The sequence below is a fragment of the Ciconia boyciana genome, chromosome 2 (assembly GCF_034638445.1).
Source record: "Ciconia boyciana chromosome 2, ASM3463844v1, whole genome shotgun sequence".
In the NCBI taxonomy this organism is placed as follows: domain Eukaryota; kingdom Metazoa; phylum Chordata; class Aves; order Ciconiiformes; family Ciconiidae; genus Ciconia; species Ciconia boyciana.
In genome coordinates this window covers 81,942,099-81,958,609 of record NC_132935.1, presented here as the reverse complement: position 1 = coordinate 81,958,609, position 16,511 = coordinate 81,942,099, and the positions used below count along the sequence as shown (strand labels likewise).

At 37.0% G+C, this 16,511-nt stretch overlaps 1 protein-coding gene across 1 annotated transcript in view; it reads left to right on the top strand.

The window, feature by feature from the left end:
- Positions 1 to 16,511, top strand: part of DNAH5 (dynein axonemal heavy chain 5) — a 132,705-nt gene that overhangs the window by 60,503 nt on the left and 55,691 nt on the right. Inside the window, 7 exon segments of the mRNA XM_072851354.1 lie at positions 253 to 440; positions 1,601 to 1,795; positions 2,469 to 2,603; positions 3,409 to 3,516; positions 6,923 to 7,076; positions 8,762 to 8,908; positions 11,583 to 11,824. Coding sequence (XP_072707455.1) covers positions 253 to 440; positions 1,601 to 1,795; positions 2,469 to 2,603; positions 3,409 to 3,516; positions 6,923 to 7,076; positions 8,762 to 8,908; positions 11,583 to 11,824 — 1,169 coding nt within the window.

Here is a 16,511-nt window from a genome sequence, read left to right as displayed (position 1 = left end):
ACATTCAAGATGCTGAGAGAAGGAGAAGAAATCGAAGGATGTAGTATCCTAGACAAGCTTGAGGACTTTTGGAACTTTGTGCATTCTTGCTTGAAAAATAATTAAACTCTTCTCCTTGTCCCTTTCCCAACCCTCCAAAATAAACATAGTTTTTTTCCTGAGGTAGATTAACCTGATTTTTGCCTTATGAATTGCACCAAAAAAGGGTTAACAATGTAATGGTCAGATGCTTAGTTGCTTTTCTCTTTGAAGGTCTTGCTCAGTCTGGCTCCTGGGGTTGCTTTGATGAATTCAATCGTATTGATTTACCAGTACTATCAGTAGCTGCACAGCAAATTGCAATTGTGTTGACATGTAAGAAGGAACGTAAAAAAAGCTTTATTTTTACTGATGGAGATAATGTGGAAATGAACCCAGAATTTGGCATCTTTCTTACTATGGTAGGTATTCAGTAGGTTTCTAATATGCCAGTGACAATTGTACAATAATCGCTTCTAACCTGGTATGTTAAATGTACTTGCTAACTCTTATGTCACTCAGCTCTTAGAACTCACTGACAGTTTGAGAACATTGAGCATTACTACAAAGACAGTTTACGGGGTCTTGTTTCAATGACAGCAAGCACATGCAATTAACAAATGCAGCCAGCACTGTAAATACAAGTTGTTATCTCAATGTCATATTACTTCTGCATGCTACATTCTGGTTCCCAAAGTATGCTTTTTGCTACAAGTACAGAAAAATGGCCATAGAGATATCGGTAGAAGTAGCCAGTAAAAACAGGACCTATAAGACAAATACAGATTTAAAGTGTTTCAGTGGATGTTGTGGTTTAGCCCCAGTCGACAATTAAGTACCACACAGCCGCTTGCTTACCCTCCCTCCCTCCCCCAGTGGGATGGGGAAGAGAATCGGAAGAGCAAAAGTAAGTAAACTCGTGGGCTGAGATAAGAACAGTTTAATAATTGGAACAACAACAACAAAATTGTAATGAGAGGGAAAACAAGAGAGCAAGACAGGAACAAAACCCAGGAAAATAACCACAGTGATACAACCGCTCACCACCTGATGACTGACACCCAGCCAGTCCCCGAGCAGTGACTGCTACCCCCTGGCCAGCTCCCCCCAGCTTTATATACTGAGCATGATGTCCTATGGTATGGAATAGCCCTTTGGTCAGTTTGGATCAACTCTCTTGGCTGTGCCCCCTCCCAGGTTCTTGTGCGCCTGGCAGAGCATGGGAAGCTGAAAAGTCCTTGACTATTGTAAACACCACTTAGCAACAACTAGAACATACATCACTGTGTTATCAATATTATTCTCATACTAAAATCCAAAACACAGCACTATACCAGCTACTAGGAAGAAAATTAACTCTATCCCTGCCAAAACCAGGACAGTGGAACATTTTTCATACCTCATGGATGTAAGAGAGGCTAAAATGCTATAGAGATATGGTGGTAAATCTGCATGGCAGTTCATTTTTACATGTGATTTAAAGCCAAAAAGCTATTTTTGTCTAACCAGATTACACATTCCTTTGCTGATTCTTTTGTTTGTGCAAGGTGCAGTCAACTTCAAAACCTGTTCTTCTCTCCAGAATCCAGGATATGCTGGACGGCAGGAACTTCCTGAAAACTTGAAGATCAACTTCCGTTCGGTGGCTATGATGGTTCCTGATCGTCAAATCATAATTCGTGTCAAATTGGCTAGTTGTGGTTTCATTGCTAATGTTGTATTGGCAAGGAAATTCTTTACCCTGTACAAGCTATGTGAAGAACAACTGTCAAAGCAGGTGATTATTTTCATATAAGGAAAAATTATCTTAGGGAAAAACCATATATGATGTCACAAATTATTAGTATCTATGTGAAGAAAATGGAAAACTTAATGTTCACTAAGTAAGCTAAATGACACTTGCAGTTTAGTACTGCAGCCCTCTGCTCTGCTGGAGGATTAACTCCTGCTACAGGTTATCTGTACAAGAATGGGACTGTCATTCAGAACACTGTTTATTATTAAGATTTAACTTTAGTGAATGATGATGAAGGCAAATAAAGGGCTTATATATTAGTTGGTCTTATAGAGTGGATTGAGAGGCATTTGTTTTGTGCTGCCTGTGCTTGTTTAGATGTTTCTCAAATAAAGTCAGTTTCCAAGGTCCACAGAGAATTCAAAATAATACTGCTAATTTATTTATTAATAGTCCTTGGGAACCTTATCTTGGTTCAAAGACTTGTGATTACATTTCTTTTTTCTGTCACACCTTACAGTTTAGTAGATGGTAGCAGAGGCGGGGAATGAAGTTGCCTATAGTCATACAGCCAAAGACTAGTTGTTGGATGTTAGGAGGCATTTGTGCCACATATACCACTTCTCATACATATCTATATCTTAAGTGATAAATAAGAATTGTTTCATTCCCGTTAACTTGGGGAAAATTTTCCCAAACTTTGCATATCTTCTAGGTGCATTATGATTTTGGCTTGCGGAATATATTGTCAGTGCTACGTACTTTAGGAGCAGCAAAGAGAGCAAACCCTACAGATACTGAATCTACCATTGTCATGCGTGTGCTGAGAGACATGAACCTGTCTAAATTGGTAAGTTCTGAGGGCCTGGTAAATTAATTAAACTGCACTTTGGATCTGCATGGGTTTTTTTTTTTTTAAATACAATTTAAATCTGTTAAGGTGAACACTAGAAAATTGTGTGTGGCCTTTACACTGAAACTAGCTTGGAAATGTTCCATTCTCTGGATGGTCTTGGGTACTGGTTTTGGCTGGGATAGAGTTAATTTTCTTCATAGTACCTTGTATGGGGCAGGGGAGGGAGTAAGCAAGGGGCTGTGTGGTGCTTGGCTGCCTACCCAGGTTAAACCACAACACCTTGAGTTGTTCAGAATTTTTTTTACATATTTCCCCTGCTACCTGTAGAAATAAGTGACCAAACAGAAGCCTATGTAGTAACCTCTTTAGAACCTTTGAAGTATTTAGTCTCTCTTTTCAAATAATGTTACTCGTAGTAATGAGTACCATGTCATCTGTCTTAAATAGCTAACAAAACCTCTTCTGTTGCTGTGATACTTCATCTCCTTTATTATCTTTTTTTACACCTTAGACAAATAATTTACTGTTTGTAGAAATGTTATTGCTAAAATCTACTTTAATAAATTCAGTCTGTATGTTAGTGGTTTATTTTCAGTAACTTGATTATTGGAAGCATCACATGATCTCCTTCTGCTGTGTCCTGCTAGAGTGTTTAGCACCTAGAGGGTTACCACAGATGGGTTGTTATGTTTTCAAATATTTCTTTAGCTCTACAAGAGTTAGGGATTGTTTTTTATGGTGCTAGAATAAATAAAATAGGTTTTAATCTGTGGGTTATTTCCCCCCCAATTTTCACTAGATTGATGAAGATGAACCCTTATTCCTGAGTCTAATTGAAGATCTGTTTCCAGATATCCAGCTTGATAAAGTAGGCTATCCTGAACTGGAAGCTGCCATTGACAAACAGGTAATGTTTCGCTTGATCTGTGCTGCTGTGGCATAATTATCATGATGTGACATCTAAGAAAATTACTGGTGTTGAATCTACCCAGCTGGTAATAATATGTTTTACTATTTAGAGGAAGAGTAAGCTTTTCCATAGATCTTTACCATTGGCATATTATTATTAAGCTTATTTTTAAGGATGTCACTGAATTGTGATTGTGGTGTCCTGTGGTTTTCTTGTGAGGCATTTGTGGTGACCAGTTTGAAAAATGCATGTATATATGCTTGCCTTCTGTGATCCAAGATTTAATATTTGTATGAAGGCTGACAATCGGAACATAAGCTTGAGAAAAGATTTACCTAAAATGACATTTCTACAATTTCATCTCCCATTAGATCTTTTGGAACATTTCAATAGGACCAACTTAAGAACATCAGTGGGATATAGAAGGTTAATGAAATATGTACACTTAAATGATCATATCTATTAAACTTTTCCCCAGAATTTCAATAATTCCTCAGATAATTATCTAATAGTTAAACAGAGAAATAAAAAAATCAAAAAAACCATCAAAAACCTCCAATATGAAAAAATTGAAATTCAGAAGTGCATTTCTGAAGAATTTTAATATATGACTTTTCATTTTCTTATATCTAATATGATTAGATACAAGTAAAGAGGTCGGCTTCTGGCTTTCCTAACAAGGAAGTGTTGAATCATTAGCTAATGTTTATAAAACTGTTTTGCTTTCTGTAGTTTATACAGTTGGCTTTAAAAAAGGACTCACAAATTAAGCTTTTTTTTTAGGAGAAACTATGGAGAACTTGAATCTCATGCTTTAAATTGTCATTTCCTAATAAATTAAAAAGAGGTCTTAATAATGTGGTCTTCATAGCTCTACTGTTGGTGATCTGTGAAGCCAGACACAGAAAGTGTCAACCCTTTTAACAACAAACCGTTGTCACTTGCTTGTAAGTAGAGTGTAATGTCAGCCCATACTGAAGGAGTGTTGGAAACTTGAAGAGCCTTAGGCACTGTGATTATCTTATGTAAAACAAAATTTGTTAAAAGTTCAGATCTGGGGATCTCATGGTACCTTTTTAGTGCTATGGCAGTGCTTGGAAATATTGTTAGCTTATTTTGGCATATTTTTCTCATATTGCTAAAACTTAAAATGTGGAGAAACAAAAAATGGTAGGCCATCTTGTTTGTCTTGGAAGTGAATCAAGGTTTTATTGAATGGAGTTCTTTGCTGTGTTTTCAGAGCTATAATGACTCAGTAAAATGAAAACAGCTAGGTTAGGACAGAATCAAGTTCAAGAGGACTATTTTTATTAGGGAAGGGAGGCAGGAATTGTTGGGAAAATATCATAATGAAGAAATAGTTGTTACTTGAATTAAAGTGTTTTTATATGTTGTGGTGGGTTGACCCCAGCTGGCAGCTAAACCAAAACCCAGCCACTTGCTCACTTTCCCCCAGTGGGTTGGAGGTGAGATTAGGAAAGGGAAAAGAGAGGAAAAAAAGCTCATGGGTCTAGATCGAGACAGTTTAATAAATGAACAAAAAAAAGAAAAAGAAACAAGTAATGCAAAAGCAGTCGCTCACCAGCAGCAGACTGATGCCCAGCCAGTCTCTGAGCAATGGCTACTTTGGAGAAACTTCCCCCCAGTTTTATTGCTGAGCGTGACGTTATATGGTATGGAATATCCCTTTGATCAGTCAGAGTCAGCTGTCTCAGCTGTGTTCCCTCCTAGCCTCTTGCCCACACCCAGCCTACTCGCTGATGGGGCAGTGTGAGAAACCGTTCGGCAATAGCCAAAATACTGGTGTGTTATCAACAATGATCACAAATCTAAAACATGGCACCATATGGGCTACTATGAAGAAAATTAACTCCATCCCAACCAGACCCGGTACATATGTACAACTGTTAACAGAGGATATTTTGAGAAGATGTCAAGTCTGCTTGTGAACATACTTCTTTTTCAATAAGACAAATATCTAGTCTACAAGTTTATTACAGAATCCATGAGTGTTAGAAATTGTTAAGAAAAGATAAGTCTCCACTGATGGCATTGGATTAAGGTGAAGGAATAGCTGACATGACCATCTTGTTTTATGTGAAGGAAGAAATCAGTTCAGATATGTTCTGTCGGTGCATCATTAGATTTTGGATATATTACTGTATCTACACGGACTCTGGAAACAAGTCAGAAGGCTATATTCTGTACCAGAAAGAAAGGCAGCTTGACTGGTTTGGTGTCACCTGTGAGAGCTGTTAAGATGTGAATGACAACAGAATTTTATTGTGCATCTATGAAAATGATACATCTGATGTCTTTGTTGTGCTTTGCAAACTCCATTGCTTCAACAGTGGTCTTCTTCATGGCAGTGAGGAGCTGGTGACAGCATATGCTTCATGGTTGCTGCTGATGAATTAATCTTGTGCTGCCTTCTGTTCTTGGCTTCCTTGCAGAGTGAGATAAATAAGTTGAACTGACATGAGCTTTGATATGCGAGTAATATAGCAAGTGGTAGTGCCAGTTCCATGGTTCTAACTGACTATGTGACAGTAATTGTAAAAGCTGAGTTTTATCTTATCAGTAAAAAGTTAGTCCTCTTTTTACTGATAATATTTTCTGAGTTTTTTTGTGGAATGTAATTTAAAAACAGAAATTATAGTTGAATTAAAATATAATTGTTATTTGAGAGCTTCACTTTTATAACATGATCTTGAGTTTTTAGAAATTTTTTTGACTGTCAAAAACATATAGTGTGCTATGAATTGTTAAGAAATAGTTGTAGCTTTTCTCTACTGGCTAAAAACTTTCTTGTTCACTTCCAGCTGAGTCACTTTCACAAGCAACAGCAATACCATTATAATGAGATAACTTCTTTAAGCTTGGAACTAGTAAAAAGTAGTAAAAAATCATATGATATTTGATTGTAAAACATCATGTCTTTTTTTAGAAGGGTGTTATTAAGAAGTTACTCTAAGGTCTGTCTGTACATTGAGAAATATTTTACAAAACATTTTACAGAAAAACTTGGTTATTGTAAGCATTTAGAAACACAAGTTATCATCATCATAAAAAGGCGACTGTTCTGAGAGGCAAGTGAAAACTCCGTGTGGCTATAAAAGACATCGCTAGCAAGAGTGTTTCTAAAATTCTTGGCTTTTCCTTAAAATGATGTTTTAACCCTAAGAAGAGCTAAAAAAAAAAGATGGTTTATATTCTTTTATTTTTCTAAGTACGTATTTGAATACCAAATATCCCTTCATTTTCCAGTTTTTTTATGTGCAAAAATCCTTTACAAAGAGTGTAGTCTTCTGCTGAAGGTAGATTTTTTTTTTTTTTTTAAAAAGCATAAAAATACCTTGTGCACTAAAATAGTAGTAATTTGGTTTTCTGTCACTATCTCTAGGTGGAGGAAGCTGGACTTGTTTGTCATCCTCCTTGGAAACTGAAAGTTATCCAACTTTTTGAAACCCAGAGAGTAAGGCATGGATTGATGACACTAGGACCTAGTGGTGCAGGAAAAACTGTTTGCATCCACACTTTGATGAAAGCCATGACAGGTATGTGAGTATTTATATTGTAAACTGTTATTAAACTGTTATATTGTAAACTTTAAACCAGATTGTTTCTTCATAGAAAGCTTCAGTTACTTCACTGTGAGAATAAATTACTGGAAGAATCAGTTTGTGTGTTGTGATACTAATTATTGTGGTAGTATCTTTTAAAAGCTTAAAAATGTCTGACATTCAAAGTCATATAATATAATACATATCCTATTTTCCATATTATGATACTTATATCAGAAGTTCTTATTCTAGAAACATTGAGAAAGAGCAGTACTGTCTGGGTAGACAGCTCGGACAAGTGATTAAAGCATCTCCCAGGTTTGGCTGAGGTAATGCTGAAGCCTTCCCCTAATCATAAGTTTTTAGTCCTTTTTGAACACAATTCACAAGACAGGGTCTTTATCTGCAGTATAAAATAACTACTTCTATCATTTGTTGCTGCTAGGAGATAGTGGCTGGTTTAGGCAGTGACAAAGTCTTCAAGGGTATTCATTTTCTGTCCTGGCTGGATGCTTGATGAGTGTGTGTTTTTGTTCTCTGTATTTCTAAACAAAAATATTAGAGGAGGAACTTCTGTTTGATCTTATTAAACTAAAAGCTCATAGCTGGTGGAGAAAAAACATCTCTCTTGAGGTAAGCTTGTGTTACCCCATTTCACAGGCTTCAGTAGGCTGCTTATACAGTTTTCCAGAAATGGATAGTTTCTGTAAAAAATGGTTCATCCAGTCTTTCATCCATGTAGTACTTTAGTGTGATTAAGAAACACTGTAAGCTCTACATTGTAGTGTAAATGACTGTTCCATTTAGGAAAAAAAGCAGAAAGAACAGATAGTTGCATTATACTATTTTCCTATATTTCTGTAGCACTGAGGTGTGAACCACTACCAAGATAAAACTGCCGCAATATTTTTTTCAAGCTGATCTTCTGGCATAACCTCATGAAATGTAAAACTACGTGATTTGCCAGGCCTTCTATCTTACATGTTAGTGAACTCTGTTTATAATTAAGATTTTAAGATAAGCCATTTTTTAAGCTCTTTCTTTCAACATCATATTACTGGCTGCTCATTAACTTTTGATATTGGCTTTTCTAAAGATACCTGGCATAGGAGTTTTTAAACTGTAGTTAATGAGGAAAATATAAAGATTATGTGATCTTTATATGGTATGGCTAGGTAGAATTTAGCTGCCTAAGAGACTTCACAGGGATATGCCAATATCATATACTTTGCCTATTCCAAGGTGTATGCAAGTGCACAATGGGGGAAAACTTTTAAAACAGTCAATCACGTGGAGCATCTGTATGGTATTTAGTCATTGGGCTTTAAAGAAGTGCATCCAAACCAAAGGCTTTGAAAGTCTATTGTTTGATAAGCCTTCAAAATATTAAACTAAACCTTGAATAAATTTCATCTTGCTGGTCTTCTGTTCCCAATGAATCTATGAAACATGAATTGTACTTTCAAGTTTCAGAACTTTGTTCTACTTTAAATTTTGATGGTTGCAATTAACAAATATTGATGTATAGCAAGAGATAAGTTTTCCAAGTAAATACACAACTTCTTATAATGGTGAATGCATATTAAACCATACATTTGGGTGTAATGATTTTGAGTTTGGCAAAGTTCTCTGACTATTGAAAAGAAATACCAAAACTAACTGATGATCTGCCTTCATAGATTGTGGACAGCCACATCGTGAATTGAGAATGAATCCTAAAGCTATAACTGCTCCGCAAATGTTTGGTCGTCTCGATGTGGCAACAAATGATTGGACAGATGGAATATTTTCAACGCTCTGGAGAAAAACTTTAAGAGCCAAGAGAGGTATAATGAAAAACAATTTCCTCCAAAACAAAACAGGCTGCAGGGCATCTCTCTAAAGCACATTAGCAGACTTTTTTTTTTTTTAAAATTACATGAAAGCATTGGAATATTGCTGCAAGAACTTCTGTCTATTGTATAGTCTCTGTTCTAAATGCTTTGTATTCAAACTGTGTAGTGTAGCAAATCGTGTTTCACTGAATTTGCCGATCTCTCTCTTTCAAATGGTAGGCCCTTGTATGGAAGAAAAGTGGAAGGTAAGAGTCAGTTCCCCCAACACTGGTATATGATAAAAAATTTTGGTGCTGTCAGGATTTCTGTCTGGTCTCCAGCCGCCATATTAGAAGGGTGTGAATCTCCTTTGTGTCATACCTGCTAGCCCTGCACATACCATAGTCCACCTGAAATGGCACTAGATAATTCTATTTAGGCAACCAATTTCTGCCTAAAATAATGCTGGCTTATATTCTTAGATTGCTGTATTAATTAAAGGAGAGGCCTTGATGGTTTGATGCTAGATGGATTCTTCCTTGTTTTGTCTGAATATTAGTATGTGACCTTATCATTAGGCCTTAAGGACTAAAGGGAAAAAAAAAGAGAAAATCCTAACATTTGTTGCACGGTCAATTTTCATGCAAAAATTCTTAGTCTTTAAGGATACAAATAGAAAATAGTTTTGGGTTTAATTTTGTTAGTTTTGTTTTAAATCTAGAAATGTAGCGCCCTTGAGAATATAGCATAGCATTAACTGTTGATTTTTCTATTTTTTCCCTCAACATGAAATATAAATTAGCACACTCACATGACTGTCTCGTCCCACTCGGTGGGTTGCGAGAGGGGTGAATCTTTTTGATTCCCCGATGGTTTGTGTACCGACAAAAGCCGATCTCTGCTCGGCAGAGCCGCGTGGTCGGTGGAGTCACGACAATGACTCAGAGGAACAGCCTATCCCACTTCTGGTACCGACAAAGGCCGATCTCTGCTCAGCAGAGCCGCGTGGTCGGTAGAGTCACAACAATGACTCGGAAGAAGAGGCTGGCCAGCAACTTTATTAACTGGCGAATTCCACAAACGGACAAACTTAACGAACTGGTGAGCTTAATGAACAAACAGAGGCAATTTGGCAATGGAGCTATTTTCCAGGCAACCTGTCACAATTTATCCCAAACTTGCATATATTGGAAGAGTAGAGGGAGAGAGAAGCGAGAAAAGGAAAGAAGAAGAGAGGAGGAAAGAGAAAGAAAAAGTATCACCACCCTTGGATCCCACGATGACGATGACAGACGTGGCAAGCCTCCAGTGGTGGGCGCGCGCGTGGTTCCCTGGGGGGCGTGTCTTTTATAAGCTAATCCCCACCTCCAGGTACGCCCTTTCAGGACTTACATGGTTCTTGTTCTAGAAAGTTCTCCATCTTCTGCGCAGGCACTGGGGGAGGGAGGTGGTTGCGAGGAGTCTCTCAGGTGGTTGCAAGCCCTTTCCTCAGATCAACTCTGTGTGACCTCTGGCCATACATGGTAAGGTCCGTTGGAACCCGGAACTGCATATCCTCCGACGCGCTCTCCACATCCCGCATGTCCCGCTCTCGCTTTCCCCCACCCGTGCTCGCTGACCTGCCATGGCCATGCAAATAGCGCCTCAAGTCACCACAATGTTTGAGACATTAACTCTTTCAGTCTCTCACAATGACTTCCTGAGATTCACTGTTTGCAATACTTCTGTAATGTCTCTTTATGAAGTGAACTCCAGACCATGTCATGCCTGAGATGCGTGCACTGTAGCTATGAAAATCCTCTAAATATAAAACTATTTGCTTCAGAAGTGACAATGTTTCTCATCTAGAACCTTCTTGGTTCATACCTAGCAATGCACCAAGCCACCTAGGCCTAGATAGTAAGGACTCACTCTGAAGGCAGATGAGGGTGGGACCATCTCTGACTGAAGGGCTATCTAGCAATGCACAGAAGGGCTGGCTACTCCCTAAAGGATGGGGAGCCAGAAGCCAAGGGGGGATCCCTTTCCAGCCAGGGCCTCTTGCTCAGTACCCAAGTGCGGTGAGCAGGACAGACCCAGACCCTCCTAGGAAACAGAGGCAGGCTTTAAGATACATTTCTGTTACTAAGTGGAAAGAGCTGGAAAAAATTCAAAAGGAGCTGGATCAAGTTTACAGGCAGGAGAACGAACAACAAGAATCTTCCCTAATGGACCTCTTTTACTCATGAAAGTGAGCATGCTATTTGAGAGAGTGATTTTTCAAGTGTTCCGTTCATTTACTCTCACTACATTTACACAAACTCATTGGAAACAAATGAATGGTGGCTTTAAATAGATTTATAGATTCTATCTTCTTTATGTTGTTTTATGTAAGTTGAAATAAACCTAATTTATTACTGCATTGAAGACTAGATCCATAAAACTGTTTCAGGCTATTACAAACATGACTTATGCTGATGACACTTTATATACTGAGCAATGGATAATTATTATCAATAGGTGATGAAATGAAGTACTTAATTGAAATTGAGTGATGGAAATGGTAATGGTATTAAAAGCTGAGATTCTAGCTGTGTGTGTGAATTCAGAATTAGTTCAAAATTTGTTTGCAGAGAGAAGAAACTGGTCCTTGAAAGAAACTAGAACTTCCTCCACGGGCATTTTTATCTGTTTTTTTTGATTATAGGTGACCACATCTGGATAGTTCTTGATGGTCCGGTTGATGCTATTTGGATTGAGAACCTTAATTCTGTCCTCGATGATAACAGAACTCTAACACTAGCAAATGGAGATCGGATACCTATGGCACCGAATTGCAAAATAGTCTTTGAACCTCATAATATCGATAACGCTTCTCCAGCAACAGTTTCAAGGAATGGGATGGTATTCATGAGCTCATCAGTTCTCAGCTGGAGCCCTATCCTTGAGGTACAATAGCTAAGTGATTGTTTATGTATTGAAAGTTCTACTGGTTACTTATTCAACACTACCCTGTTGTTACTTTAGGACCTAATTTTATGACTTTTGCTATGAAATAGTTTTTACACTGTATAAACTTACTGTATATACTTACAGTAAGTATTTAATATAGCAATGTTTCTGGTAGTTTATACAAGAGTGAATAATGTAGTTTTTTCAGGAACATAGTCAACATATTACACTTTTAAAATAATGGATATTTCACTTTGGGACAAATTTCCAATTCAAGGTGTTTGATACAATTGAAGAACAACTCAAAATACCAGCTACCTGGCAGCCCCTAGTACAGCTTCAGACCAAGGAAGAAGAAAGAGTAAACAGGCGGATTCAGGAATCTAGAAACCCTCAAGAAAATATAAGTTCTATTGATATTTATTAAAATTAATTGCAGTTGGGATTTAGAACCAGAAATAAAGTCAATGCAGCATCAAAGTATGTAATTTTTAAATTGATATTCTAAATTGGTTAAGTTGTCTGTTAACATTTCTAGAAGCAAAATGTCTGAAGAGCCAAGCAGTGGTTACTCTCTCTGGTATGGAATGAATACTTTAGAAAAACAGAACATGTTATAGGTGTGTTTTGGAGGGAAATACAGCATATTACATATTCAAATTTCAAAGTGATTTATAAAGTGAGTTTTTTCTTGTATATGTCATCTTCCAAAAACCAGAAAAAATTCCTTATCTTGACTGAATGCTGGTAACGATAAAGTGAATAATGCATTTAGAGACTTGAGCATACTATGATTTTTTTTCATGTAGTAAATATCTTGGTAAAGATGAAATATAAGTTCCCAAGAATCTACCTAATATTCCGTAGTAATATCTTTCAACAAAACTTTCAGCATTTAATTCCAATTTTTTTCCCTTTTAAGGAAACAGTGGAGACAATAGCAGTAAAAAAAAGTTGGTTTCTGATTTTTTTTTTTTTTATTTTATTCTTAAGCCCTATATTGCCTTAGAAATTTATCGGTGAAGTAGGCTTCTCAGGATTAACCCTTTAAAAAAATTTAAATTAAAAGAAATATTCATTTATTTTCTCTTTATTTTTTTTCTTGTCTGGTCACTCTTATTGAGAATATTTTGTTGACATTATTTTTCTTCGATGAAACATGGACTGTCTCATGAGTATCAAAAATTAAAACTTTCTTCCTTGCGGCTAAGACACTGATTCCTGTGATCATAGAGAGAATTACTTTATTATCTTCTCCTGAAAACCAAGTTAATATACCTTTCTTCATATAATCCCAAATTAACGTTCCTTTATATGGTCTTTAAACTTTAATTTTAAGGTGGGAAGAATTTAGTCTTCCTGTTTATGAAATTAGAACATCATCCAGGCCCTTGTAGTGTATTTACCCTCCTGGTTGCAGACTCAAAAGAACAAAACTTCACAGGTTGCTATGAGCTGACAGACTGAATTTTACTGTCCTCCTTTCTAGAAAGCATCACATTAACAAGTTTTTTTAAACAATTTTTAAAATGAATGTTTCACAGTCTCATTCACTCATTTCATTTTCCAAATCAAATAGAATACCCGTGGAAAATACAACTAATGCTCATGTAGACAGTGTTGCTTAACTAGCCTGATGAAAATACAGTTGGCTTCATATTAACTATCAGATGTTAGTAGTTGAGGAAGTCTTTTGTAATGGTTACTCTGTATTATCCTCAGATTTCTTATTGTTTTAACCCATAAAGCTTCTCATGCTTGGAAGTCTTACATAGCTTGCTTGTTTATAAGCAGATTCCTTGTCCATAAATCCCTGATTTGTCTGGCATGGAGAAAAAGTTGATATGCCACAGGGCATGGTCTGTGGCACTGGCTAGAACAAATGTCCTTAGCATATTAGAGGTTTCAGCATAGATGGAAATCAAGAGAGAGACAGTATGCTGCTGTCCAAGCCCTGAGTGGTAGGCAGTGCCTGGTTGGTGTCTCTTCCTGGGGCTGGAGGCAGTGGAGCCCCCTGGGGCGAAGTGTGCCCTGGGCACGGAGTTATCAGGTGAAGGAGCTGTGGGAAGGGGTGAGAAGTTTTGTGTGCCTTCAGGGAAGATAAACAGATCAGCAGGGGCTTTGCAGAGACACTGCAGACTCAAAATTCCTAGCCCTGTAATGGAAAGGAGAGTGAGTGAAAGACTGCATTCAAAGCTTTGGTGAACGGAAACTCCCAAGATGAGGAAGGCTGTAAACTTGTGATTTCTGGCAACAGAAGCAAGGTTTCTTTTCTACCTGCAGATCTGAAATGACAGGTCAGGTATAATGTCCTGAGAATAGGTGAGGAGCAACAAGATCCACTAGGGGAGGCATCAGAACCCAGCTTAGCCTTAACCAATTAAGAGGCAAAGGATTCTGTGATTCTGTGAGTGTGGTTGTCATCAGAGATTCCCTCCTGTGATGGAGCCACCCATGTGCTGTGACTTGTTGCCTATGGAGGTTTGCTGCTTGTGAGGGACTAAAGGTTGCTGGAGAGGGTTGTTACCATATTTCTCTAGTAGTGCCTAGAGTTTTTCCCTTTTAGAATGATGTTAAATCATAGGGAGCTGGCTGTTCAATCACAGCTACTTAGCAACACTCGAGGATCATCACTAATTCATTTGATACGTTCTTTGCCAAGTCCAAAATGTTTGCATTCTTATTAGGGGAAAAAAAATGTTTAATAAGTTTCCTAAAAATTTGGCTGTTATTGAAGTTTTACTAATGCAAATATATGCAGTCAACACAAGTGCCTTATGTATATTACTGCAAGGCTTAACTTTTTTTTTTTTTAACTAGTATGGATACTTGGGAAATTCTAAGTGTAAATTATGCATATAGGACAGTGGCTCCCATGAGATTCCACTTGTGTTGTTCCTTTCTGTACTTATAGCACTGCATAGGACCTACTGATATTAGGTTCTCATAGCTCTGCCTCCTTGCATTGGTTAATTTGCAGACAACAACTTCTTGAACATTTCAGTTTAAATTGAGCTATAGATTCAGCTGCAAAGACAGCAAAAACAAAGAAAAACATTTTATTTTGCCTTATCAGTCATGATTTACCTCTGCACTTTAAAGTGATGTGCAGACTAAATTTAGTTGTGTTGAAGTAAGTGTTGCATGAAAGTAGTTTCACTTAATCCATGACCTTATGCTTTTAATTTATTTTGGTGGTAGCAACAGTAAAAAAGAAAACAAGATTATTATTTTTTTTTTTTGCTTTTGGATAACACAAAACAAATTACGTTCATTTCAGCTGTGAAACAACCCTTCCAACCTCCCTTCCTCTCCCCCCCAAAAAAGTGGCTATAAAATTGCAACCTATAGTTATTTATCATTTGAACCAATAGCATTTATTTGTTTTTTGTTTGGTTTGGTTTTACTTCATAAATAAAATATCTTGATGGCTCTTTCAGTACATCTCCCTTTAAATCTATTTTGTAGTGCAATATGCTACATATTCCAGCAGATCAGGGCAGATGTTAATCTCGCATTGTTCACTAGAGGATTTCCTTACTTTCGTAATAGAATTAAATGGAGTTTTCTTTCTTTAGTTCCTAATTCTCAGATGCTGAATGAAACATAGTATTTGTTGATATTTCAGAAGAACTTTGAAAAATAATTAAAACCACATATGAATAGCTCAGGAAGTTGTTGTATACATTTAGATTTCCCGTCCTTACAATTTATAAACAACTAAATATAGCAGCGTATTGGGATGCAATATCATGAAATAAGCAATTTCCAAATTCAGTGAAATAGATTTCAAACTTTTTATATTGCTGTTCTTGTCTAACATGCTTCTTCAGCAGCTTTTGCAAAGTGATCAAAGGTATTTGATCCATTACTCATCAACCTCCTCCAAAGCAAAAACATTTTAGCAACTTTTCAACTTACCCCTAATATTTTCTGAACAGCTGGTGAGGGTCCAGATATCTGTTTTAAGTAGTTCTGCTGTTTAATCTTTAGCACTTTTTTTTTCCACCTGTGTGTTTCTAGAAAGCTTTTTTATATATCTACCTATTTGTAATCAGTCCCAGAGTTTATTTACTTTGGGAAGTAAAAGAGTTAAAAAAGATTATGAAGATAAAAGTGTAGAAAAGAATCACAGAAGCACAAAATAGTTGAGGTTGGAAGGGACCTCTGGACATCGTGTAGTTGAACGCATCTCACTCAAAGCAGAGTCAACTAGAGTAGGTTGCTCAGGACTGTGTCCTCTTGAGTTTTGAGATGGAGACTCCAGAAGCTCACTGAGAAGCCTGTTCTAGTGTTTGACCACCTTCACAAGGAAAAAAAAAATTTTTTTTCTTATGTTTAAATGGAATTTATTTGGTATCAGTTTATGCCAAATTTTAGTTTGAATTTTGGGGAAGAATCTGCAAGTGTTTTTGCTGATGAGTGTATTTTATGTAGGAAATAAATTCATGGGAATTAAAAGAAGCATTCTGCCACACAGATGAGAGAAAACTTCTGGGTAACTCAAAGAAGCAGGTTACTACTTGGAGCTAAAGGCCTCAAAGAACAAATCCTGTTCTATGATCTTGAGAAATAGGCAGTTTTAATTAGGTTTTCTTTATCCAACATTACAGTTACTGAGATGCACAATAAAAATACTATACACACCAGCAGACATCCCCTCCTGAAATCCTCTTTTTCTGCA